Source organism: Triticum urartu, chromosome 3 (genome assembly GCF_003073215.2).
Source record: "Triticum urartu cultivar G1812 chromosome 3, Tu2.1, whole genome shotgun sequence".
Classification (NCBI taxonomy): Eukaryota; Viridiplantae; Streptophyta; class Magnoliopsida; order Poales; family Poaceae; genus Triticum; species Triticum urartu.
Window position 1 is genome coordinate 100,614,707 of NC_053024.1, and position 27,520 is coordinate 100,642,226.

Here is a 27,520-nt window from a genome sequence, read left to right on the forward strand (position 1 = left end):
ATTCCTGGCCGGTTGATGGCTTCGTTAACTCAAAGCCGGGCTCTTCTTAAGCCTTCGTTTCAAAAAATCTATTTAAATGTGACAATTGTAATTGCTATCCTTTTTCAATAAAATGCATTAGCAGGAATTACAAATCTGAGATTATTTACCACATGTGTTGGTCTGCAGTGGACTGTCTATACCCATGGCAAAGTAAAGGTACATGTCCTTCCGAAATTCACTTTGGCTCATAGGTGTATATGCATCCATTGTCTAAATACACATTTTAAAAAATTAAAAAAATTGAGAAAAAACTCCGCGTGTAAATCCAGACATTATATGTGTGTGCACCAAATTTCGATGAAAAAGGACGTTTTTTCTGGCTTGTGTAAAAAAGACAAATTTTTATGCTTGATTACAGCTATTCACGAGTTATTTTTTATACATGTCATAGAAACTGTCCCTTTTCACCGAAATTTTGTGTGCGAACATAGGGTGTCCGGATGTACACGTGGGATTTTTTTCTTGAAATTTTTTAACATTTTAAAATATGTTTTTATACATACTTCATAATAGGTGTATCTACACCTAGGAACCAAAACGCCGTGATCTCTCTATACTCTCTGTTTTCACCTCTTAACTCCTTATTCTTTATACCGTGAGATTATTTACCACATGTGTTGGTTAATTTTTTTCACCTCTAACTCTGTTTTATATGGAGTGTGTTCATATAAAAAGAAGAAAGGGGAATCTTGGGGCCACACTCCAAACCTCGAGGACACAAACGACCAGTTCCTCGCCCCCGGCAACCATGGTTCTTGCGACGGGTATTTACTCACGGGATTCAATTATTAAATGGCCTTACGGTATGCAACTATAGTTTTCTCATTAGTCTTTGCTTCTTTTTTTCTTTGCACCCTTCATGTCTACAAGGGAACAAACAAGATGTTTCATTTGGTTTTGTGTGTATTATTAAGCCATAGGGGCTTATGATATTTCTTTCCGCCGTTGCAACGCACGGACATGTTTGCTAGTAGAGTTAAAAATGGGTGAGCGCGAGGGATTGATCCTATGAACTCCTCATTGCTTCGCAACACTGTTTGCCACTGCGCCAACATCGCGTACCTGTACAATACGTAGGGCACGACGTACTAGGAGAAAAAGATTTGATTTTTACACATTTTCCTTCCATTTTATATCTTTTTCTGTTTTTGTTTCCTTTTCAGTTTTAGTTTTTTGGTTTTCTTTGTTTCTTTTGGTTTTCATTCTACATTTTTTGTATATGCCAGCAACATTTTTATAACACACATTTACCAATTTTCAAGTACAAATTAATATTATCAATGCATGACCATTATTTTTTCCTATACACATTTTAAACATTTGTTCAATGCTTGGTTAACACTTTTCAAATACTCCTACAAGATTAATATTTTTTAATACATGGCCAACATTTTCCTATACACACTTTTAAACCTTTTCAAATGCTTGATTAACAATTTTAAAATACAAGATTAACATTTTCTAATACATTGCCAACATTTTTTCTATGCACATTTAACATTTTTTAAATGCTTGATTATCATTTTCTAAATGCAGTATTAACATTTTTAAGACATGGTCAACATTTTTCTAAACACATCTAACATTTTTCCAATGTTTGATTACCATTTTTCAAATACTTGTTCAACATTTTCTCAAATGCTTGATTTATATTTTTATATACATGATCATATTTTTTCATCATTTTTTAATACATGGGCAACATTTTTTATATACACATTTAACATTTTTCAAATACTTGATCAACACTTTTTCAAATGCTGGACTAACATTTCTATATACATTATCAAAAATAATTCATCATTTCTTTAATACATGGTCAACATTTTTTTCTATACACATTTGATATTTTCCAAATGCTTGCTTAACATTATTAAAACACTTGTTCATCATTTTTTAAATGCTTGATTAAGTTTTTTAAATACATGGCCAAATTGTTTCTTAAACATTTTTTATATATTTTTCATATATGTGATAAACATTTTCTCTTTACACATTTAACCTTTTTCAAATACTTGGGCAACATTTTTTAAATGTTTTATGCAGAGTGGTTTTCATAATATATTTGTTTACAATATTTGAAAGTATAAAAAAGTAAAAATAGAAAGCAAAAAGGAAAAAAATGTGAAGAAAAATAGAAAACGAAGCTGTTGTTTCCCATGCGCCTGGGCTGAATGCGAGACATAGGGGCGCCCGATCGGTGATACTGGGCGTTGACGCTTTTGCCGCTGGCCGATGTGGCGAGACAGCCCATGTGTGACTGAAGCCAACTCCACCGCGCGACCTCAAACGGACGTTCGGATTGGCTTGATTTTGTCCTTTTGGGGGCGTCGATGGGTTCGTCCATGTCCGGCTTTGTCAGATGGGTCATGCGTGCGCCCATCGCGCGGCCGCACCCTAAATCGTGTCCGAGGTGGACGTGAATAAAAAAAATAAAAAAACTAGAATGAAATAACTAAAAAAATAAATAAACGCATTTAAAAGAAACATAAAACATATATAGGGGTCGGCCACAAAACGGCCAAGTTTCCACGGCCACTTAAAAGGCCCAGTTTCATAATTAACATATAAAAACAAAATAAAAAACGCTTCCCGCGCGCTTCTGCCGCGCCCATCGGTGTCGTGGCCGTCGCCGGTCTTCACTGGCCGCCGATGTCGTCGTCGTCGCTGACGAGGTCGACGTAGGCCGGCGGCGTCCACAGGTGGGCCGGCGGTGCGTTGAGGTGCCTGCACCACCTCCTCCCGTGGCGACGCCTCCCGCTCCGGTGACCGCGGCGGAGTGGGGCACCAGTTCACGCCCACGCCAACGGCCATCTCCGGAGCAGTGCAGGACCAGCCCCACCCCTGGCCCAGCAGCTGCTGGAACGCGGCCACCGGCGGCTCCTCCTCGGGGATGGCTACCTCGCCAGCAGCGGAGCGGGCCGTCATCTCCTCCAGGCCTTCCCATTGCCGCTCATCGTGCGTGTACATGGAGTCCTCCATGACACGCGCCATGAGACGGGCCTCCTCCTCATCCGTCATGCGAGGCGGTGGTGGCGGTGATGGAGACGGCGAAGGCGACGGCGTGGGCGTGACGCCGCGCACCCGCCTACGCCCGCGCTCCTGCAGTGGCCGCCGTGGCCCCGTCGAGGTGCCCGCGAAGAAGGACGCGCGCCTGGTGTCGTGCTCGTCACGAAACCAGGTGTCCCAGAGCCCGGAGTCGGGGGCGTATCTGGGGTCGTAGAAGAGGTCGTCGGGGAGGAGGCGGCGGCGGCGCTCGATCTCCCTGCCGCACGCACGGCCGCTCGTCGGGACCGGCGGGATCGGGACCCGGTCGACGGAGAGATGCCAGTCATTGGGGAGATGGACGTTGCTCCAGGGGAGCGGCGTCCTCGTCTCCCAATAACGGCGACACACCGACGAGCGGACGTAATGCCGGTCACGGCCGCCGGCGGACGTGGGCGCGATGGAGAAGGCGGGCGGCGCGGGGGGGCGGCGTGGTGGCGATGGTGAGCCGCGGCGGCGTCCCGACGAGGAACCAGCCTCGCGGTCGTGCTTGCCTTTGCGGCCCATGGCTGCGGGCGGCCGGCCGGGCGAGGTGTTGGCTAGGGTTTGGGATGGGGGCTGTCAGGTTTCGAGAAGGCCGCGGGATGGCGTGGGGCAGTGTGGACGACAACCCGTCCACGCTTTCCACTTAAAGAAGGACGGCGACCGTTCGACGTGCGAATGACAGGTGGGGCCGCCCGCTCGTGTGCATTGATGTGGGCGGGTGGGAGGTAGGTGGCCGCCTGCCACGCGGCCTCTATGCGGACGAGGCACGCGTCCGTGGTGTCCATCGTGACCCAAATCCGGCGCAAGTTTGTGCTTGAAATGGGTCGGCCCGAATACAAAACGGACAAGATGGGTCCGGGCCGTCACGTGCTGGGCCGCCTCCTTTGTCCGTTTTATCTCAAACGGACAGAAGCGAACAGGATAGGGTGGCGCAGTGAAGTTGACCTGAGCGAACTGCCGCAACGGAGCGAGAGTAAAACTTGGGCAATCGCTGCATGCCTGCACATCCATCGGGGCGCCTCTAGGTCGTCCGTCGGCCATCGCGGATCGCCGCCGATCTATCGCCTCTCCACGTCCTACGCACTCCGCACTTGGCGGCGCGCACATCTGGCCGGTAAGTAGCCAACGACGGCGTGCGCCCCATCGTCTTATCCTGTTTCTGTTTCGTGAGTGTGCTCTGCTTCCATACATCGGATAGCCAGGACCAATCCTAAAGGGTCGGCAGTTATTATGATACCAAGCACGGAAGAACACGATCCGTGGAATCCTCCATACAAATGTGCTCATGGTCCTGCCAAAGACTTGGCAGAGCATACCAAATTAATGAAGCAGGTGCAGTAACCAAACCACCTGGCTATATGATAATTTCTCTCCTCTCCTGTTTCTTTTTCTTACTCATGTTATTGTAATTTGCGAAGCTGGCGAAGCTCTTGCTGCATACATTCGGGCACATCCAGAGGTACCAAACCGTTTATATTTTCAGCTATAGTGCCTCTGTTCTTGTCTTTCTACTAAATATGTACTAATATTAAGGTAAGCATGGGCTTATAGGAAATCAATGCATTAATCTGATCAACTTAAACTATGGAAATACTAACATTGATTAAAGAAAGAGCACAACATCCAGCGTGCTTAATAGACTCCATAGATTTTTTTAGACAAAAGGCAACAGCCCGACTTTATAAATAAAGCCATAAAGCAGCATCCGAAACACATACATGAAAGTAGCAAACAAACAGGTTCAACAGCTGCACACGCAGCAGGGTTAGGTCTTAAGAGACAAAACGGCACTACCTACGTACTAAGATAGAATGCAGCAGCAACAAGCTTCAGGCCGACATAGAGTCCCGGTCTCGATTGATAAGATCAGCCGCCATGGCCTTCATACGAGAAATTAGGAGCTCCGTCGCCTCCTTGTCCCCAGCTTTAACGAGCGTCAAAAGGTTCGGTAATTTGTAGATACAGACTGAAGGCTAGTTAGGGAAAATATGCTCAATCAAGAACTTATTCCTTGCAGTCCAAAGGGCCCAAGATAAAGCCGTGAAACCAAACCAAAAGATCCTACTCATTTGCCCAGACAAGGGTTTAGCCAGGTCGATAACATTAGCAAAAGAGGTAGGAGCCCAGTTCACAACCTCCACGACTGGCTGCAACTCCATAACAACTTGGCAAGGTCGCAATAAAAAATAATATGATCAGTATCCTCAAAGGAACCGCACAGAGCACAAAATGCAGAGCCAGGGCCATTTCGCTTACGAATTTGATCAGCCGCGGGAAGCCTGCCTCTGGCAGCCTGCCAAAGAAAAATTCTGATCTTTAGGGGCACACGGGGCGTGCCAGATGCACTTAAACCTCGAAGGAGAACCTGAACTCTACCTACCATAAAGCGACTTAACCGAAAACTTGTCAGAGGAGGAGTGAGGCCAAACTACCGTGTCCGCACCTCTTGAAAGCACGGCAAAGAAGCAGCAAGACGCTGCCAGTCTTCTAATCTGCAGGAGGTAGCGAACGACGAAGACCTAGGTCCCAGTTATTACCTGCAAGATCCGAGATGGAGATCTTCGGGTTGGAGCAGTAATAACAAAGAACAGGAAAAGAGGAACTAAGGGGACCATCACCGTGCCACCAATCAAGCAAAAATCGAACCGAGGCACCGTTGTTAACCACAGAGTTGACCTGAGAGTGGAAGTCATCACGAACTTTAACTAGCTGGCGCCAGAACTGAGAGCTACCAGCAGCAGAGGCAAAGAGAGGGCTCTAATTGGGGAAGTATTTAGCCTTGAGGATGTCATACCAGAGCAGGGCCGGAGTTTAGGATTCCCCACCACCATTTAATAATGAGGCATTTGTTCATGATAGCAGTGTGTATAATACCCAGCCCCCCAATGCTTTTAGGTCTGCACATATATAACTTTCCATTTCACCAAACTGTATTTTCTTTTGTTATCAACCGAGTTCCAGTAGAAACCACTCCGGTGCTTATCAAATCCATCATGGGTACCAGCACCTGCAAGTATAGTTCCTCCTGATAATACTTGGTAGATGGTTCTTCTGCAAGGAACATAATTATTTAGTGAACTTGAATGCATCCATATTGCAATTATATTTTAAACTTCCATGATTTTGACATCTTATATTGTATTAATTACTAAATGCTTCCATCGCAACCATTGATTCCATCATCTCTCGGTTAATTCCATCGGCTGATTCATGTGGTACTCTGACACACAGCCACTAACGGTTACACTCACGGGCGTTTTCTTATACAAGTTTAATGTGTCATGCAGGTCCCCTATGCCAAGCAGGTGGCTCACGATGAGGTTCTGCAACGTGTCTCATCGATTCTGAATAACCATGGTTTTTGTCCTACTGGAGAATGCATCAACATAGAAAATCTGTACATCTTCTACACTTGTTTTCCATCTTTTTCATTATTATATTTTTGCATAAAACTACACCATCGAGTCATGTTCATTAATCTATTCAATTTGTTCTTACGGCTGCCCATATGATCAACAATCGTCCAGGTTGTCCGATGAAAAGTTGTCCAAGAAACATGATGGGTTTGCTACAACGGAGAAGGTAAAGCTATTCTAAAACTGGAGTGTTTCTATTTAATTTGTATGCAGTATGCTTGTTCATAATCCAAATTCTGTCCGGCAGGGTATCAAAATAAAACTTAATACGTTGAAAAAATGGAAAGTATCCTGTCATTAGAGACATAATCTTTAATGTTCTTAATTTGGCTTTATGCAATGACCAGCAATCTTCTTTCAACATTTTTCTTGTGAGATTTCTCATGGGTTGAATGTGCTAATTTGTTAGCTAAAATGATCTGAATTCCATGGGCTAGTCCAAACTGTGTGATGTCATCTGTAAAAGGAGAATAGTAGAGATACATAACTAGCAAAGGAAGAAAGATCTACATTGCTTCAGATGGTACTAAAGATGAGACATGTTAGATTGCCAATTCTTTGTTATATAGTGTGATATTTATCTGTGCCTTTTATTGATAACAGGTCAAAAGGTAGATAAAACTTATCAACAAATCATAATGCTATTTTACTCAGTAATTTCTACTTTCGAATAATTTTGGAACAGGGAATTGAAATATTTTCTGAAATAAGGGTTTCTAGTATGACGAATCTTACTTTGTAGTTTATGCCCTGTCATTTGTGGTCAGCTTGTATTGCCTATAAAATCTAATGGTCCATTTTCCATTTTATAGTATCACAATTGTGATCCGCATGTGTCCAAAATGCTGATGGAACTTAAATGTTTCACATGAAGCCGCACACAAGGAAAAAGGTAGAATGAACAGAAGAAACACTAACTACACGTATTTAAACTAAGTGCCGTATTGTCTGCTTATTTCGTAACTTGCATGATCAGTAGTGATGCTAAATGATCTATGCCGTTGGGTTTACTCAATGCTTGTGAGTCTTGGTGTTTTTAGCACCAACTTTACTTGACCAATGATACAGGCTGCCAGAAAGAAACAACCTAGAGGATGGGAGGCCGAACATGCAAGGAGAAGCTACGGGAAATCCGTGTTATTATCCCAGTTGAACGCAAAGGTGGAGCCTCGCAGCACCCTGATAGAATTGAAAACCATGAGAGAGATGGAAGAAATTCGGAATAAGGCAGCCGAAGGATCCTCTCCAATTCCAAATAACAATCTTGGTTTGCCGGGAAGAATTCCACGATTGACAAATAGTCATCAATCCAGGAGGCTGTTTGGTACTGTAGCATCGACAGCCTTGAAACTGTTAAAGCATGCATGAGTTGAGAGGTATGTCATATTGTGACCTAAACAGACAGAAAAGGTGAATGAACATTGAGATACAAGCGTTGTTCTGGGGATGGGCCGGTCTTTTTACTTGCTCCGGGAAAGGATGAACAAGGAGGTTTTGGTCTGGGAAACGACGAACCAAGCGGCCTTATTCCATCAGGCAGCAAAACTAGAGCGGGCATTTTTACCCTAAAAAGAGAGGGCATTTGAGGAAACCTCTAGGAGAAGGGGCCAACTATTCGCGTTAAATCACTTCGCCTTCCTCATGTCCCTGTCTCTTCGCCCTCCTCCGCATTACCGTCGTTTGAACCGCCTTGCTGCCCTGCTCTATGCGAGCCGCCTACTCCGCCGGCCTGGCCACCCCGCTAAGCCTCGTCTTCTCCGGCACGGGCGACTAGCCCTGTCCTGCACCCGCACTGAAAATTGAATAACGCCTGAAATTTTTTCAGGTCCCTGTCAGATAGCATACACGCTAAGAAAATGGTTGTAGATTGGGTGTGCCGTGTGTTTGTGTGACATTTTGTTCGAGAGCGACGGGGTTGTGTCTTACACTATTATTACATGAATTTCCCCCTTTTTCAACTATATCCCTTTTTCAGCTATATCGAACAATGAACAAGTTGTCCATAAATCTAAGTTCCTCATGTTGGAAAAAACTGTCATTGGCTAGTTACAGCCTGCAGGCTGTTGATAGTTTTCCAGTGTATTGTAATTTTGCATATAATTTTATATATTAACGAAAATATATGGTAGAACAATTGCTCTACAGTAAAAAAACTATATACCCAATAAAGATCCTTGATCCATTTTGTCCGCCAATCTATTTCTTTTTCCTTGGGTCAAAAATTAGATCTCTATTGTTCTTCACTTTCTTGCATGAGTTATTATTATTAATAATTATCAATTTGTAAAATTAATGGCAGATTGGTGTAATTTCGCTGAATTCAAATTGTTTTTATTTTGGGGCTATAAATTTCTTAACTTTTTTGTCGTCCATCCGTTGCAACGCATGGCCCTTTTGCTAGTGATCATGTAAACGAAAGAGTTTCCTCGAAACTCAGAATATGCATAAAAGCTCCACAAAAGGACGATACTGATCAATAAGGAGGTAGTATCATCAATTCAGCAGGTAGTAAACTCCATACCACACATACACATGCATCAGGTTTAGGGTTGAGGGTTTAGAGTTCACAAAACCCACTCACGGATACTAGATCACTAGCAAGGGCACCATAACACGCTTGTGACTGTACACCGCGGAGCTCAGGTGACCTCAACGGTTCTTCTTGAAGGCGTCCCGGAGGACGGAGTGTGAGCAGAGCATCGTCTCCCCACCACGCTTGATCGCGTGGAGATGGCATAGTGCGCGGCCGGCGACCTTCCATGCAAAGCCGCACAATGTAACCTTGTTCTGACTCTGCGCGTACTCGTAGACGATCTGGTAGATGGCGCAGGCCTCGCCGAACACCTCGTTGTAGTTCCTCAGGCTGTCATCGAACTCTGCGGCGTCGTACAGCATCTGTAAGGCAGTAAGGGTAACCGGGTTAGAGTTTTTGACGGGAGCCAATCTCTGCATATTGACTACGCAGGATGCTTACCCGCCTATACTTTTGGTAAAGCTTCGTAAACCCCGTGTCTCTCTCTTCTTTGCTGTACTTCTTATCGTAGAGGGCTGTGCTCTCTCCTCGATATTCGTCGTAAAGCCTTTTCCACAGGTCCTTGCGCTCTTTGGTCACCCCCACGGCCACCTCTGAAAAGCACGCCAGGGGTGATATATCTGAAAAACATAATGGATATGGGAAACAAATCAAGGGTGGGCACAGTCATGATTGTGTGCATCACGATGATGCAGAGACTGGGGCGGCGCGAGCCCCTATTCAGCAAAAAAAAAGTGCAGTCTGAAAAGGTGGATTCGTGTATGGCACACCCAATCAATGTCATGATAGCAGAGTCTACACAAAACAACTTAACCTATTGTAACAGTGTATACAAAAGTAAGTAAAAATAAGTTGACACCTGTGTCTCAATGTCCTTGGGTACTAACTTCTACTCCCTCCGTTTCTAAATATAAGTTCTTTTAGAGATTTCAACATAGACTACATACGGATGTATATAGACATAATCTAGAGTGTGATTCACTTATTTTGCTCCGTATATAGTCCCTATTAGAATCTCTAAAAAGACTTATATTTAGAAACAGAGGAAGTATGATCTAGTAATCCTAGCACATGCTAAGCTATACCACTTCTCTACTGTAATCTCTGGACACATAACGTGTGATCAGTAAGGAACTAAGGATCCATTTCAAAGAAGGTAGAGCCACAGAGGGTTATACACAAAAGGAACTGGCATGAGCAAACTGGATATGGCAACTTACTGATTGGAGGAATATCTTTAGACTGCTCTGACAATGCTTTTGCTTCGTCATAGATCTGTCCGAGCACGGACGTTGAATGGTAGGACCGATCATCTCCTTTTTCCATATAGTGGGGATATTTGTTGAGCCTCAGTTCGTCGGGGACATCGACCTATTTGAAAGATAGGCGGAGAAGGGAAGATTAAACACCAGTTAAAAGTAGAATAAGGGGTCGTTTTCTTACAAATGATATCATAATTATCATACTACCAAAATTGTAATCTACATCACATCATCCTTTTCGGCATTAGAGACTTGCAATGTTTCACTAGCTAAGGAATTCTTCCGGACAGAAAAATGGTTCAATGGGCAATCCATGGCACTGGCGGCGCGGGCAGTAGTTGGGACATGCAGAAGAAGTATACAGCGAGAGAATTTTTATGTCCATACTTGTTATAACTGGCATGTGACGGTTTTGATCTCCTATGAATTATTTTCATTTCCTTCCATGTTAATATTTTTCTTCAGTAGGGCTCTCCCTACTGTTCCCGTACAAAAATTCATTAGCACCGGGGCAATTAAAGTTTTGACATGATAGAATGCAAAAGAATCTGCAACTGCACCTACATTCAACTACAGCTGGATTCCCCTAGTTCTTCACCAAATTTTGCCTCTAATTGGATTCTGAGCTGGACGCCACATGATAGAACGCAAAAGAATCTACCATTGCACCTAGATTACTGACCCTTTTGGACTTTCCTTCCTGAGCTGGACGCCACAAAACAGCGTTTTCGGATATTAAAGCACAAACCAGCTATAATAACAGCACATGGACAGTAAGAAAATTAAAGGACGACATAGCTACAATGCAAATGTGATCAGGATTGAAAATAACCTTGATCCCTGTCTTGGGGGCATCCAGAGACTCGTAATATATGTCAACTAAGTCAAGTGTCTTATTCTTTATTTCCATTTCACTTTTGTCTTCTTGAACTTGACCTGCCAACAGTTGATCCATATATGCCATCCAGTAGTCTGCAGATGTACCTATCGCATAACTGAAGCAAGGAAAAACTCAAATCATGTTAGACGATATTCCTTGTACAATTAATATGTATTGATAAAGCCTACAAAATGGTCACTCAAAACTAGACAGTTAACGCATACTGATCAGATCTGATGTCCGCACATGCATATCTTGCTAATAATAATTATATCCATCTCACATATAGTACTAAGTGGTCGTATATATAGTTATGTACTACTGAACTCATATACTATTTCCAAGATGATGAACGACTAAATCATTATATTACGTAGAGATGAAATCAGAAGAATTTGTAAACATAACACACACCAAATAGTCAAAATTGAGGACTAAATGTACGAGCTGAGAGGATTTTGGAAGGATAGTGCATGCCAAGTTTCATTAAAGAAAGAGCACATAAGATTTTACTCATTTCAGTTCTCGACTAGCCTTGATGTTGACTCACAAAATGAAAATGCTAGTGGCAGCTGCGATTTATGCGATTAGACTACCACTGAAGATTAGGATCTTCATGTGGCAATGGATCTAGGGCCGGGTCCCTTCAAGAGTGGAGGTACTCAAGAGGAATGGCCCTGGCGATGGGATTTGCCCCCTGTGTGGGGCGGAGGAGGACTCGAATCACATCTTCACGTGCGTGTCCGCACAATTTCAACGCACAATTTCTTTGGAGTTGCTTCCAGGAGGTGGTCGGTGGTCGGTGGTCGTTGGTGCAACAACTTGCCCGACCTCTTCGCGAAAATCCAGGCGTTTCCACGGCATGTCCGCCACATTAGGTGGCTGGTTATTGGGGTTCTAGCTTGGAAGCTATGGACGGTCCGCAATAAACTTGTGATCCAACGTGTGCCTCTTCGACGTGCTACCGACGCGGTTTCCAAAATGTGTGGATATTTGCAGCTATGGCGGAAACTTAGCCGCCTTCAGGACCGAGACGCCATCAACATCATCATTGCTGATCTTCGCGCGATGGCTCTCCACTTGGCGCCGGCGGCGCCGCTTCCTCCACCACCTCCCGAGCCGGATTAGCCTCTTCAAGGCCTGTGCTACCGCCTTTGTTTTCGTTTTTTCTTCAGGGCTTGTTGAGCTGTGCCCTCAACAGAACCCTCTCCTGGCGTAGTGTTCGTTGTCACAACCAACAAACCACCCTACTTCTAGGGGAGCCCGGCGCTGCCCATCCGCGAGCGGGCGGAGCTTCGTGCTGCGGCACGGAACCTGGAGCCAGGTACCCCTTCAGTCCCCCCCTCGGCAGCTACTTGTTCCTTCTCTGCTCTTGAGTCGGTGCCTCTTGGAAACCTTGTGAAGATCGCGACTGATTCCGCGATTATCTTTAGGGGGGAGGTCGGCCCCCCCCTTAGTCCAGATTGCGGCCATTAGAGCGCGCGAGATCCTTGACGGGATGCTAGCTGAGGCTAGAGCATCCCTGCTCTCGCCCCCCGGCTCGACGTCCGAGTCGGCGGCGCCCATGCCACCCCCTCCTTGGAGGATTGGTGGAATTCCCCCTCTGATTGCCTCCGAGCTTCGGGGTCGTACCCGCTCTTGGACTGCCGCTCTCCCCGCCCAAAGCGCATCTCGTGTCCTGGGGTCAAGCAGCCCCTCAATGGTTGCGTGATGCGTGCCCTTTTCTGGAACATCCGCGGTTTCGGCCATGACGGCCGCCGCCGCCAACTCATCGAGTACATTCGGGACGAACACATTGATATTGTGGCCATTCAGGAGACCATGCGTACGGATTTCTCCCTCCTTGAGCTTGACCGCCTTAGCTCCCACCTTTTCGCCTGGCATTGGCTCCCTTCTAGTGGGACCGCGGGCCACTCCGCTGGCATCCTGCTAGGTGTGAAGGATGCCACCTTCGAGGTGGGCAGTATGGACCGGGGACAGTTCTTTGTTAGCATGGAGATTTTTGAGCGCTCCATTAACTTTAAGTGGGAGGTCATTATTGTCTACGGCCTCGCCGACCACAGCCGATCCGCCTCCTTCCTCGAGGAGCTCAACAGGAAGGTGTCGGCCGCCTCTCTGCCGGTTGTGGTGGGGGGTGATTTTAATCTCCTTAGGTGCGCGGAGGACAAGAGCAATGCTAACGTCAACTTTGCTCTGATGCAAATGTTCAACGATTGCATTGCCGATCTTGGCCTCCGTGAGATTGACCGGGTTGGTGCCAGGTTCACCTGGACCAACCGCCAGGCAGCCCCGACCCAGTCCGTCCTGGACCGGGTCCTAGTCTCTCCGGAATGGGACCTCCGTTGCTCCCTTGCCTCCCTCCGGGCCATCACCCGGATTGGCTCTGATCACGTCCCCCTCCTCCTCTCCTCCACCGATGAGCGCCCCCCCCCCCCCCCCCCCCCCCCCCCCCCCCGTTTCCGGTTTGAGACTTTTTGGCTGTCCCAAGCCTGGCTTCATCGACGCGGTCAGTGCGCGCTGGCTGGAGACTCGCGCCCTCATGCGGACCCCTTCTCGCCCTTCCTCCGCTGTCGACTCTTGGCACGCCTGTGCCAAACGAGGCAGGCAGTTCATGAAGGGGTGGGGCGCCAATCTGGGGCGCGACCTCCGCGAGCGTAAGAAGGCCCTGCTGTCTGCGATCCAAGCCCTAGACCTGCGCGCTGATGCTACCGGCCTCTCTCCCGAGGAGTGGCTTTCCCGCTACGACTTGGAAGACCAGCTCTCTGTTATCTACACTGATGAAGAGGCCTACTGGCGTTTGCGTGGTGCTCAAAAATGGGTCTTGAAGGGCGACGCGAATACGGCTTATTTTCAGGCCATTGCTAATGGTCGTCGTAGGCGCAACACCATCCCTCTCCTTTGGGATGGCCCGACCCTCCTGCAGTCCCCCCGGGACATTAGGTCCCACGTCGACGGCTTCTATAGGGCCCTGTTCACGGCCGCTCCTCGGAGCGGCCCATCTTTGGCTCTAGACTGCTGGTCTGGTCGCCATCTTGTCACCGAACTTGAGAACGCAGCCCTGCTGGCCCCCTTCTCAGAGGCTGAGGTCTGGGCCGCCATCAAAGGCATGAACCCTGCCTCGGCCCCTGGCCCGGATGGCCTTCCAGTCAAGTTCTTCCAAAGCTTCTGGAATGTGATCAAGCCGGAGGTCATGGCCCTCTTCGACGAGTTCTACGTTGGGTCCATCGATCTCGGGCGCCTTAATTACGGGACGATCTCGCTCATCCCCAAGGTCCCTAGCGCTTCTGACATCCGTCAGTTTCGCCCAATCACGGTGATCAACGTGATCTTCCGGATTCTGGCAAAAGGGTTCGCCAATAGGGTGACCCTGCTCGCGGACCAGATCACTCACGCCAACCAATCGGCTTTCATCCAAGGCCGTTATATTCTGGATGGGGTGCCGGTCCTTCACGAAGTCCTCCATGAGGTCCGTTCCAAACACCTCAAGGCGGTCTTCCTGAAGATCGATTTCCATAAGGCCTATGACACTGTTAGCTGGCCCTTCCTTCGGGAAGTTCTCCTGCGAAAAGGTTTTGATGACCGTTGGGTGACGCGGGTTATGCAAATGGTCTCGTGTGGGCACACCACCGTCAACATCAATGGGGAGATCGGTCCCTACTTCCCCACTTTCTGTGGGGTGAGGCAGGGCGACCCATTCTCCCCATTCCTGTTTAACATGGTGGTCGATGCTCTTGCGGCCATTCTGGATAAGGCCAAGGCCGCGGGCCATATTAGAGGTATCACCCCCCACTTGACTGGGGGTGTTGGCATCTCCCTGCTCCAGTACGCTGACGACACCATCATCATGGTCGAAGGCTCGGATACGGACATCGCTAGCCTTAAATTCCTCCTCTGCTTCCAACAAATGCCTGGCCTTAAGATCAACTTCGACAAGAGTGACGTGATGGTGATGGGCTATTCTCCGGCTGAGGCACTTGACATTGCCAACCGCCTCAACTGCCGCCTGGGCTCCTTCCCAACGACCTACCTAGGAACGCCCATTAGTGACTCTCGGCTTACTGTGGCGGACTTCCATCCTGCGGTGACTAAGTTGCAAACGCGCATTGAGCCTTGGCAAGGTCGGTGGCTCTCGAAGGCGGCCCGGACGATCCTCATCAACTCCTCGCTCTCTAGTCTCCTCCTATTCCTTATGAGCTTCTACAGCCTCCACGAGACCCTCCATCACGAGATCGCCAAAATCCAGTCGCGCTTCTATTGGGCTGGGGACAATAACAAACAGAAGTATCATATGGTTAGCTGGCCCGACATCTGCAAGCCCCGGGAGCAGGGAGGCCTTGGCATCATGTGCTCGAAGTGCATGAACATTGCCCTCCTCTCCCGCTGGCTATGGCGCATTTCACAAGGGCATGGAGGTCTGTGGTTAGATATCATCCGGAATAAATACCTGCGTGGCCAGCCTCTAGCCTTCTACCAACGTTCGGGTGGATCCCAGTTCTGGCAATCGGTCATCCAACTGCTCCCCGTCCTCCGCATTGGGACTTCCATCTCGGTCGGCTCGGGCTCAGCGACCTTGTTCTGATTTGACCGATGGGCGGGTGACGCTCCTTTCGCAGCCCGCTTCCCTGACCTCTTCTCCATCGCCGTCGTCCCTACAATCTCAGTTCAACAGGCCCTTATTGACTTAGGGCGCCTCGCGTTCCGGAGGCCATTTGGGCCTCCGGAAGTGGCCGCATGGCACGAACTTCTTGATTGTATTGCTCTCCATGAACCGTTGGTTGATGCGGGCCCGGATGAGGTTCGCTGGCGCCTCGAGACCTCGGGACAATTCTCCACCAAGTCCCTTTACGCGGCTATCGCCCCATCCTCCGCCCCGCCTCCCCTCCAGGCGGTATGGTCCATTCGCCTGCCCCTCAAAATCCGCATCTTCTTGTGGCAATGGATCCGTGGCAGGCTGCCGTCTGGAGTTGAGGTCCGCAAGCGCAATGGCCCGGGCTCCGGCCTCTGCCTCCTCTGTGTTACCCCCGAAGACTCGAACCACATCTTCTTCTCCTGCGTGTCTGCTCAGTTTGTTTGGAGCTGCTTTAGAGAGGCGGTTAGTGGGGATTGGTGCCACTCCAACTTCCCCGACCTCTTCGCCGAGCTTCAGGCCTCGCCGTCGCCATCTCGCCACATTAGGTGGCTTGAGATTGGGGCCCTCGCGTGGACGCTCTAGACTATTCGCAATAAGCTTGTGATTCAGCGCTCCCCTCTTCGACGCTCTACTGACGCTCTCTTCAAACTGTCTGGTTACTTGCAGCTCTGGCGCCGCTTAGCCGCCCTCGGGACCGGGACGCCATCTCCGCCTTCATCGCCGATCTTCGCTCGATGGCCGTCCGCCTGTCGCCGCCTCCTCCGCCGCCTCCGCCTGAGCCTGATTAGTCGTCTGTTTGCTCTCCAGCCTTAGCCCCGGCTGATCCTATCTTTTATGTCGTGTGTGTTTTGGGCTTGTTGAGCCGTGCCCTCAGCAGTACCTCTGGACTTCTCTATTGTGCGTCTTGGGTGTGTGTCTGAACTAGTCCTTGTATGTGCTCTTGGCGGTTTGCTTTATTTATAAAGCGGGGCGAAAGCCTTTTTCGGTAACAGAACCCTCTGGTACTTTGTTGTGTGCTACCTTTGCGTGTGTGTGTGCGGTGTGAACATTTGTTGGATCTTATGGCTCTAGTGGTTTGCTTTATATATAAAGCGGGGCGAAAGCCTTTTACGGTAAATGCTAGTGGCAGTAGTAGTAATTTTACAAAATTTTCTATATGTATTAACAACAAATTAAACATCATAAGATAAGACAATATCCAGCCTTCATGTAGGTTTTGCCAGGCAATAACATAATCATAAGATGATAATACCTGGGTACAAATCTACTTTTCAAAAATTCTTCAAACAACAGGCTTTCCAGCTGGGGTCCATCACAATCCCGAGGATTCTTTTGTTTGACTTTTTTTGGTGGGTTTCTTGGAACCCATGCTTCAGATGGTCTGAAGTGCTCAAGTAACTGAAAAGGTCATTTATGCAAAGTGATAATTCTGCAGAATGATGGCATACAAAAAAGTTTGGTGCTAAATGACAATCTTCTCCCAACTATCACAACTTTATTTGTTGTTAATATACAATATAAAGTAAGAATAATGATGTCTTTGGGTGAAAATACCAAATATCAGATGGGAAAATGAATCACATTATATTCCTGAATACCATAATATAATTCTTGAAAAACATAGTATATCTATGGTATAAATTGGCAGAAACCATCCACATTAAATCGTAACATAAACATGCAATTGAGCTGAGATAAACAAGCAATGCATGTGGTAAGTAGTGATGTGATTTCAACTATCAGAAACAACATCGCAAATTCCATCCAAACTCCAGCCTTTTGATGGAAGAAAAATATAATATACTAGCAATCAGTGTTCTCCAGTGGATTCCTTTTGTAAGCAGATATAATTAAAATGAATAGTTCACTACAAAATGCTAGAAAAAAAAATAAACCCACCTGGGGATTTCTTGATACAAAGTACATATCACCGTCGAAGTCGCTGTTAGCCATCTCATCAGCCAAAGACCGTGGACCAGAAATAGGAAATATTATAACATATTTGGAAAATCCCACAATATCCTTCTCCAAATTAGGAATTGGAGTTGCTGTTAACACATGTATATCGCCGAAATGTAACCCGGGATTTGTATAGACAAGAACCTCTCCAGAAATTTGTCCATTCTCGCTGTTTAATGTAATAAAAAAGTAGTTAAGAAAATAGAATTTGACACTTCGCCTTCAGCATGATCTCGAAAAGGTTTGCTATCAACATTAATTAAATGCATTACACTTCTAGAAGTCCCACATTCAGTGGTAACCTGATAAAGTGATAATATATCATTAGTACAATGTACTCCCTCCGTCCCAAAATGTAAGATCATTTTTGACATAAGATAGTGTCAAAAATGGTCTTACATTTTGAGACGGAGGGAGTATTACATATCGTTCAGTAACCATGCAGCCAGACCCCAGAAAATATAATTAAAAATTAGTTGTCGAACATACTGCTTCAGCTATTTAATACTACTAGGACAGTCAAACTACTGATGACTAAAACATTGTTCTAATGTTCTTCAACATCTTCATGATATGAAATAGTATAAAACCATCTACGCTAAGGTTAAGTACAAAACTGCAGGGTATTCAATAACAAGACTTGATGTTCTACAATAAGGTCTACACACAAAAGTTCGAAAGATGGTATAAGTTGGTATGCCAACATTAAAAGAGTAATCCGAAGTTGCACACAGGAGTTCGAATGTCAAAAATTCTGAAACAAACTATGCATGTACATTTTGTATCATTTGTGTGCGCGTAATATTTCATGAAAAAAAATTACAACCAGTATTACAAAGTAAGTTAAGTGTTTAGAACTGCTTCTCTTAGAGCACTGCTTGTTTTTTCAGGATATGAAACTTGTCTTCTTTTTCTGAAACTTTAAACTCGCATAAAAGACAAGATGTACATGCATGAACAAATTCAGAAGTTTATGATATTTTTTTACTTTTTTTGCGAATTTATCATTCATCCTAGTAGTACATGCTCCCAGCAGCCATTAGGCCACCCCAATAACAAACATGAAAAACTGATTTGAGATAAACCATTGTCTTCTTCATGTAAAACTGTGACTAAGATATTTTTAGATTCAAAAATTGTGATGCAGGAAAAATCAAAAAACATCAGGACGACATGGTGGATATTGGCATATTGCAAAAACTTACTGTATCACACAAACTTCATTGGGCTTTAGTGTCCCAGTAGGATCTGATGTGCCCATCAGATAGTAACTCTCCTCGATAGGAATCCTTCCTAATTTGATTCCTTCTCTTTCTTCTCGAGTCATAAAAGCCAGCTGGTATTGCAAATATGCATCATCTTCAGGTTGAATTCCAGAAAGAATCATTCGTGCCGACATAGAATCGTCCATGTTGGCATGGTTATATGCAACTGCAAATAGGGGCCACATTAACAGAAGCTCCAAGCCAACGCTTCAGTATGACAAGGTACAACAGTCGGAAAGCCACAATTTCACATTAAATAAAAACAACGCCTGCCATACATGACCAAAAGCTCTATTTACAATATTTTTAACTGACCTTCGAGACAGTCACTAGCTTTATGACAAGCTTTGTCAACATCTTTTAGTGCCTTCCTTACAAGCTCCAAAAAATAATCTGCTGGAACCCCTCCATAATGAAGCAGTGCGATTAAAAACCTTGATGTAAAGGCTCTTTTTGGATATTTGCTGAGAAAGAATGGTGTTCAAGTGTTAGCCAAAAGGAAAGGATTCCAACAGCTGTAGAAAATTTTCAAGGAAAAATCCGTACGATTAATGAAAGCATACTTCGATGGAAAAAACTTCCAAGGATTACCACTATAGAGAAATTAGACTTATGAATATTAGCTATATAAACCAATTTATCCAAAACAAAAGCAGTGGGTAAGCGTGAACAACCCTACTCATATATTAACACAGAACACTTATTCGGCATATAAGCTCGAAGAAGGCCACCTCCAGTAGCAGATTGATATCTTTTAGAAGCTATTGTCTGACAACCAAATCAAATATGAACCTGGAACTGAACTTGCTCCCACAATTGATGGGAGCTTTCCCAGCAGTTACTCGAACCAAAGTGGTTTGGATGTTTGCATTTACTGGATTTAAGCACAAGTCTAGGTTGCTTACCTTGTACCAACTATTTCCAGTGAGTTAAAGGACTGCCCGTCCCGTAGATTTGGATCAGATGCTGTTTTGATCATTGACTGCCGTATCTTAATAGTTCCTGGAAGAAGCTGCAATAGAGAAGAATACAATTTACAGACTTCACTTAGAAGAATACAATTTACAAGACTTCACTTAGAGGAATACAATTTAAAGACTTCACTTCCATGGAAAAAGTTCAGAAAATTGACAGTCCAAAGGTCAAGAAAAATGGTTTGCTTGCAAAAGAACCCAATTTTTTTGCTTCAACGCATCCATGTTGATGACAATATAACAGAGAATTATAAATAATCTTTACTGTGAAGTTTGGTCATATTAATAGAACCAAATTTCAGGCCAATACAATAAATAAATATAACATAGATTGTACAAATAGAAGCGTTTAAAGCACAAAAAGTATAATTAACAGAGATGATAAATAAGAAAGGTACTAATCAAGGTAACATTGCAAGCAACAATTTGGTTATTGAACCTGGCATTTGCTAAACAACAACAAGCCTACTAAAGAACATTATAGAACATTATAGAATGTACCCTTCTATCAACAAGAAGGGTTCCCTTTACAGCAAGTCCATTATAGAACATACGGATCTGTAGAAGAAGAGGCTAGAGAGAGGGAGCGAAAGTGAAATAGACTGATTAGTTAAATAATAGAGCATTTGAGAAGAAACAAATAAGCTCGTCAGATGTTTCAGTCCAAGGATTACATAGCCCAACTAACGTTAACTGACATGAGCATCATCAACCTACTGATACATTTGCTAATGCAACTTGAAATGTCATCAAGATATTTGTCAAGTGGAGGAAACTAATGTTGACATGGCACTGCCATGCCAAACTCTTCAAGTTCATCACAGGATTTTACAAGCGGAGGATAATAACCTTCACAGAGATATTAAAATGTTTCCTGTATTCACAAAAAACAATAACCTTCACAGAGATCCAATATTTCTGTTAAAAAACATATGATAACTGAGACAAGATATCCAATCATTCTGTTAAACCATCCCCAAAAAATATTTCTGTAAGAAAAGATATAATAACTGGGAAAAATATATATTATACTGGAATATATCATGCAGATATGGGTAAAAACAGAATCACACACTTGCAGGTCAAGTGTCATCGAAAAGTTTCCCTTGACGACACTTGTCGGGCATTTATTGGCTATATCTTCTGAGATTAGGCCAGTCCCATCAGTGTGGATCAATGGCTCCCCATGACTGAGAACAATGTTTCCGTTTCTATCCTGAAATATTCCACTAAATGTAAATGGTACAGTCAAGTACCAATCCAAAACATCAGAGAGGAAGAGAGATATTTACCTTGCAAGGTATGTCCTCGATAATTATAACGTTAACCTTTGATAGGTCGTTGGCATCTAGTAGTGTCACAGCTTTGGACAATACCAAAGTAAACCTGATGATTCAGTCAGAGAGAAACCATATAAATATTACCCACAAATAAGGAGAGTGACTGCAGCCACAAAAGAAGGCAAAAGGCATCTATTATTTATTTCCACTGTGTAGGATGTTGAAACACCCCAAGCACAGTTACATTGGAAGACAAAACTAGACTATGTACTTTTGCAGAAACATCATACATGTTGTCAAATAGATTAAAATTCCATGTTTTATCAATCGAGCAAATCTTTTTGATTATTTTTGTCCGCAGTCCAAACTCTAATGCAGATATCAAGAGCACACTGACAACAGGGCATATCCTAATAGTTACTCCCTCCGTCCAATAATATAAGAGCGTTTTTGACACTAGTGTTAAAGGTATGCAATAGTTACTCCCTCCGTCCAATAATATAAGAGTGTTTTTGACACTACACTAGTGTCAAAAATGCTCTTATATTATGGGACGGAGGGAGTACTACTGTTAAACAGAAGAAGTAAGATTCTTAACCTGGCCAAATATTTTGCCAAGGTGGGAACAGTGTGAACGTGCATAAAAAGTTTGCGGGCCTCATCGATTGTTTTATTGGAGAGGATATAAGCATCATCTCTGTTCCGCCCAGATTCAGTGCGTAGAAAGTAGCATTTAACACCGGAAGAAAATTTCTCGGTTCCCTCTTTTCGTTTCCCCTCCTTGCCCCCATCTTTGTGAACTGGCAACACAGGCAGACAAGTCAAGACAAATAATTGAACTTAACCAGTGTAGCTACTTAGCAAGAGAAACAGCTCTTCCATATGTATACATAACAGAGTAGCACCGATGGTTCACATTAGTATGGAAAACATGTAAAACTAGAGAATTGTCCACTTCTATCCAAGTAACCGAGTGGCTTCTTGCAAAATCCGGAACCGTCAACTGAAAACTATCTTTTCCTTGGAAATAGGACAGAATTCTCTATGACAATTTAAGAGCAGAGGAACTTCTCATGAATTCACTTCAATTTTACTACGCTATGGTTTTCATAACTAGGATGTGCTGGAATACTTATGTCGTAATTTACAGTTCAATACGTTACTTGAGAAACCAAAAAGACAGACATAATTTTCTCATGAAAAGAGTGCAACTATACTTGCATACCACGATCAACATGTATTTAAACTTTAGCCAAGGAGAAAGAAGTACACTTTTAATTTATTTCCATGATGTCCACCAGCTAGAGGGTGTGTTGTATTATGTGATCTCTCTGTATTTGTTTCTCTTGGTCCTTGGTATCATAGCATGTTTTCTAGGAATGGTATCTACATCCTGATTAACAGCCAAGGCTGGTTGGTCAGCAGCTTCTACTTGACCAAACTATATGTAATCTCTAGTAGCAGCCTAGCATAATTCTTCTTCTATGGTAAATAAAGACTGAACTAGAATAAGATTTAGCTGGGTAGTCTAGACAAGATTTAAATATTCTGACTTCTAGCCAAAACTCAGTCTCCTACTCTGTAGCATGTGTCAATATTTTTAGCAACAGTGCTTCTGTAGTTTCCTTGGCAGTAGTAGTAACTTTAATGGTGATTCATTCATCATGGGCACTTTATAGGTTACTCTGGAATGCTTTGTTTTTGGATGTTGCAATTGACATTTTTTAGACAAAGCTGCAATTGACATCAGTGTGCATGTGTAATACTAGTGCACTTAATATTTCAAAATCCGTTATTTAGTCTGGCATTTACATATATCCCAGTAAAGGTTGCATTCCAGGATATGTTAACTTACTGAGATAACGGTAACGACGCAAACCCAAGCTGATGCCATCTTCAGCAACCTTATGGTAAACACTATAGTAGGCACTGGCGTCATTTCCAATGTTTCTTTGCCCAGGTATCTCCGAGAACTTCACGACAAGAATGTTGTCATCGCCAACAACTTTCTGCAGCTTGTTCCTCGAGGTTTCCAGATATGGCCCCTGAAACCCAGTAAAACAACATGACGTTCTGGAATATATGAATGTACTGGTACGCCATGTGCAATATCAAACAAGAGGTTATAAGTTCTAGAAAACAAATAAGAATGAAGGAAGTCATTGTATTGATGGTGTCCACTGGACAGTCACAACAATCAGGACTTATCTACTGCAATTCAAGGCAAGCTGCACTTGCCTTTATCATAGGTAACTAACTAACTACAAATATTCCACTAGGAGAAAAGATCAGGTTTCGATAAAAAAATATATGAAAAGATCAGAGGAAAGAGTAAATATCAAAATTTCCACGTCAGGAAGACTAAGGAACTTTTAAACCTTAAAGGTGGTAACTACGGAGCCATCTGCTATCTCCAAACAGCAATGATACACTCTTGCCTTACTTGAATCCCCCCAGTCAAGGTTCTGCAAGTATCAGTTGAACAACAATTCCATAAGACAAGTGCATGTACTATACTGAAAAAAAACACACATAAACAAACGAAAAATACTTAACTTATCTGAACAGGGACAAGAAACTTACATTCAGATAGTAATCAAGACTGGGGTATACATATACTACTAGTTGAGCCTACAGCGAGTTGCGGGACATGCATAATGCCTTGCAGATAGAAACATTATTCAAGCTGTGACAAGGTTTATAACTGTACTGTTGATTTATTTTGTTTCCCTATAAATTTTTCATAAAATTGTGTTTTCATGAAACATAGATATTTGGTAAGCAAAACGCACTTTCCTCGAATCTTGGGAAGAAAATACCTGATGTCGTGCAAAGTGCAAACTTGTGATCCTAATATTAGTTCTATATATGAAGATAGGGCTGGAATTCGAGCCGAGTCAAGTCAGCTCGGCTCGACTCGCTAGAGCTCGTTTCGTTAACGAGCTAGCTCGACTCGACTCGTTATCATAACGAGCTCAAATCCAAGATTGGCTCGACTCATATAACTCGCGAGCTGGCTCGTTTAGCTTGTTAAGATCGTTAAAGATATGAACATAAAACCCTCAAATATTATAAAAATGATTATGTATATATATTAAACATATATATCACTAACAATAGTAATTTCCTTGTAATGCATGAGTCTCCTAGGCGGTTGGGCCTTCAACGGCTAGGCCTTGTGTTGTGCGCCTAGGACATAGGGTGCCGAGTGGCTGATCTTTTTTTGTATTGGAAGTGGCTGATCTTTTGTACCGAGGCTAACGAGTTACACGAGTACTCGTGAGATTGGCTCGTTTAACTTGGTCTATAAACGATCTTAAACTAAAGCTTGGCTCGACTCGTTATTCTTCGAGTTCGAGTCAATTCGAGCCGAGTCACGAGCTACTCGTTTAGCTCACGAGCTTCGAGCTTTTTTTCCAGCCCTATATGAAGATGACAGCTTGGTACTAGCAGTAGTTAGTCATCCTATTCTTGGGTATCAAGTAAATTAACCAAACGATACTAGTATTTGACAAATTTAAATATGTGGAACATCATGGGCAGAAAATCCTACAAATGTCCATGTTCCAGATTATGAAATTCAAACCTGAGAAATCATAAGCTACTAAAAACTATTATATGCCGGCTGCAGCCTTGAGCAAACATAACAGATAGTAATGGACGAGAGCAAGTTTAAATATAGTACAACCTTCCTTCTGTCTGATTCGGCTACAAACTTGCAACCAAATCTGTGCCAAATTTCTGATTCAAAATCATTCATCGACAGTGGATGCAATGACCTAATATATTCTTCCCGTAACTCACCCACATCTTCTATCTTGTTGCTATAAGAGAAAGGCAGGATATGGGTTAGCAAAAATATAACACACATCCAGAACATAATTTGCAAAAGTTGGAAGCAGGAAGGACTAAAGGAGATTTACCGGCCAAGGTACACATATATCAAGAAAACCTTGTAGAACTCTAGCTCCCCAAGCGCCATCATGGTACATCTTCAGGTTCGCTGTTGCCTGTGATGTGTTTGCATTGACACAAGCGTCTTCTGGCATCATGCGCACCGGTGTCGGTGGTGTTTCGCGTTCAGCCCCTACAGGTCTCGACGGGCCTCCCAGTCCCAATTGATGCAGGGATTTTATGATTTTCCCCACATGGCTTGGGGTGGATGGGGTGGATGCCCTTCTTGTAGGCGAAGCAATGGCATTCCGGGCCGGGCTCTCGATCCCCACCTGATACTGCAACCCAGACACAGGGCCATGGCCAGGGCTTCCCGGCAGCTGCAAACTGTAAGCAGGGCTCCTGGCATCGATCGTGGCATGGGTTGGGAGATCCAAGGAAATGTGAATGTGATGATTCACTGTCCCTAATACAGCATCACCTGCTGGATCATAAATTCAGACGATTAGAGACAAAGAAAACTAACTGGAATGTGGATGTGATGTTGGCATGTGAGGTAATCTCTTAATAATAGTCACACCACACACTTGGATCAAAAGAACAAGCTCCAAAATCACATAGAAGTAACTTTCTTTAGGGCTTGACAAAGAGGAACAAGGAACATCATGCTTGAACGTAACTGGAATCCTCGATTACAGCTGAAATAAAAGATGAAGGAGACCTAGGTCCTAGGCTACCACGCGACGCTATGCCAACGGAGTCTCACCCGGCCCTCTCCGCCGCTTCCCCTCTCTCTTCTGCGCTCACGGGCCGCCCCCGCCAACTGCTCCTCTGCATCCCCTCCCTCCCTCCTCGTCCTCACACCTGCCAAGAACTCAGCGCCGCCGGCTCCCCTAACCCCGCCGGCCGCCGCCAGCACACCCTCGCCTCCCCTCCTACAACCGGGCCCATCTGCCGGATGACGAATGGATGCTCCCCTACTCCCTTCCTAGTCTTTCTTTTGCCAAAGAAAAAACTCAAAATCTTCACCGTAGTGAGAACTACAGTTGCAACAACTACTAAAACAAATGTACTAGTAGCAAAAAAGAAAAACAGTTCATCCACAGCATTCTCTTCCTTCTCCCAACACTCCGGCGCCTCCATTTCCTCGTCTCCGTCAACTTATGTTCACTCCACTCAGCCAAATCAAGCTATTTCTATCCAGATCGATCGATCCCCCAAATCGAGCGACCGGTTCTTGGAAGAAGAATTTTTTTTTTAGCAAAGCACAATGTCTTGCACCGGTAGTCGTACTGGAAATAACCCAGTTCTTGATGATGCAAATAAAAATCAACCATCCAACACACAAGCAGCGAGAGAGGGGAAGAGAGGGGCGGTGTTCGCACCTCCTCGCTGTGACGGGACGGAGCTGCCGCCGGTGGCGCGCTCCTCGGAGTCGTGCTTCACCATCCACAGGATGTAGGCGGACAGGTTCTGCACCGGCTTCCCGGACTTTCCGATCCTCTGGAGCACCCGCACGGCCGCCGCTTCGCCGAGCTCCGCGAGCCGGCGCTGCGCCAGAGGGTCGGCTTGCTCGTCGTGCCTCCCCTCGAGCTGCGCCAGCTCAAACTCCACCGCCGCCAGGAGTTGGCAAGCGCGCATCTCCGTCGAGCCGAGGGCGCTCATCAAGGTTCCTTCCGGGCGTCGGAGATTGAGTTTGAGTCGCTGGTGTGGATGGATGGATAGGAGCTCCTTGTTATGGAAGGAAGAAGAACATAGGAGCCCACCTGCTCCTCTGCATGGCAGGGGCGCCTACTAAAATACGAGTATGTCTTTACTCCGTTACCGTGCCAAGCAAAAAGGCTACTACGAGCCTACGAGTACCTGCTGCCATGACTTGTCACTTCAGTAGAGAGAGCTCAGTTCTTGTAGTTTGAACGGGATCAGTCTTCTTTGGACTTGGTCATTTGGAAATCTGACCATCCAAATAAACAGTGGACACTCAGCAAACGAAGGAGTTCTTTGATTCAAAGGATTCTTAAAGGAATTTTGAAGAATTCTAATCCTTACGATTTTTTTTATATGGGTTGTTTGATTCGTAGGATTGTAAACCGTAGGAATTTTTCCATAGAATTTATTTGCACTAGATTTCATAGGAGATTTTTCATCCACTCAAATCTCTTTGAAAAAATCCTAAGGTTTTCTTATGCATAATCAAACACTCATACAATCATGTAGGATTTAAGATGACATGCCAATTCAATCCCACGTTTTTCCTATTCCTGCATTTGGGAAATCCTACGAATCAAAGAGTCCCGAAATGTGCTCCGAAACTGGTCACGTATCAACTGTCTGTCAAAATAACATACCGTAGTG

The 27,520-nt window shown here is 44.8% G+C and overlaps 2 protein-coding genes across 4 annotated transcripts; one reads left to right on the top strand and one right to left on the bottom strand.

Annotated features, from left to right (window-relative positions):
* The first annotated feature begins 4,041 nt into the window (after positions 1 to 4,041).
* Positions 4,042 to 7,929, top strand: LOC125548076. 2 transcript variants are annotated; one of them, XM_048711761.1, is made up of 6 exons: positions 4,042 to 4,186; positions 4,271 to 4,404; positions 4,491 to 4,531; positions 6,360 to 6,469; positions 6,573 to 6,654; positions 7,557 to 7,929. In XM_048711761.1, exons 2-6 carry the CDS (start codon positions 4,350 to 4,352, stop codon positions 7,854 to 7,856), a joined length of 588 nt encoding a protein of 195 aa, XP_048567718.1. In that variant the 5' UTR covers positions 4,042 to 4,186; positions 4,271 to 4,349; the 3' UTR covers positions 7,857 to 7,929. The 2 variants fall into 2 exon arrangements, with proteins under 2 accessions (XP_048567718.1, XP_048567719.1); XM_048711762.1 differs by having other exon boundaries at positions 4,042 to 4,404; positions 6,600 to 6,654.
* A 1,001-nt stretch (positions 7,930 to 8,930) lies between these two features.
* LOC125543114 (probable RNA-dependent RNA polymerase 3) lies at positions 8,931 to 26,934 on the bottom strand. 2 transcript variants are annotated; one of them, XM_048706365.1, is made up of 17 exons: positions 26,551 to 26,934; positions 25,195 to 25,646; positions 24,960 to 25,095; positions 23,650 to 23,736; positions 23,127 to 23,316; positions 21,870 to 22,071; positions 21,284 to 21,377; positions 21,067 to 21,207; positions 19,923 to 20,029; positions 19,333 to 19,481; positions 18,958 to 19,183; positions 17,693 to 17,921; positions 17,046 to 17,191; positions 11,116 to 11,278; positions 10,242 to 10,392; positions 9,463 to 9,614; positions 8,931 to 9,383 (listed from the first exon to the last, which is right to left on the bottom strand). In XM_048706365.1, exons 2-17 carry the CDS (start codon positions 25,254 to 25,256, stop codon positions 9,138 to 9,140), a joined length of 2,481 nt encoding a protein of 826 aa, XP_048562322.1. In that variant the 5' UTR covers positions 25,257 to 25,646; positions 26,551 to 26,934; the 3' UTR covers positions 8,931 to 9,137. The 2 variants fall into 2 exon arrangements, with proteins under 2 accessions (XP_048562322.1, XP_048562321.1); XM_048706364.1 differs by having other exon boundaries at positions 9,463 to 9,641.
* Positions 26,935 to 27,520: the final 586 nt, after the last annotated feature.

Excerpts from the sequence above, each read along its gene's own strand:
- LOC125543114 (XM_048706364.1), bottom strand. The coding sequence starts at position 25,256 with ATGATGGCGCTTGGGGAGCTAGAGTTCTACAAGGTTTTCTTGATATAT. Across the intron at positions 22,072-23,126 it reads GCGTCGTTACCGTTATCTCA|TTCACAAAGATGGGGGCAAG; the intron begins GTAAGTTAACAT and ends CTGTGTTGCCAG. Across the intron at positions 17,192-17,692 it reads TTGTATCAAGAAATCCCCAG|TTACTTGAGCACTTCAGACC; the intron begins GTGGGTTTATTT and ends TGACCTTTTCAG.
- LOC125548076 (XM_048711761.1), top strand. The coding sequence starts at position 4,350 with ATGTGCTCATGGTCCTGCCAAAGACTTGGCAGAGCATACCAAATTAAT. Across the intron at positions 4,532-6,359 it reads ACATTCGGGCACATCCAGAG|GTCCCCTATGCCAAGCAGGT; the intron begins GTACCAAACCGT and ends TGTGTCATGCAG. Across the intron at positions 6,655-7,556 it reads GGTTTGCTACAACGGAGAAG|GCTGCCAGAAAGAAACAACC; the intron begins GTAAAGCTATTC and ends CCAATGATACAG.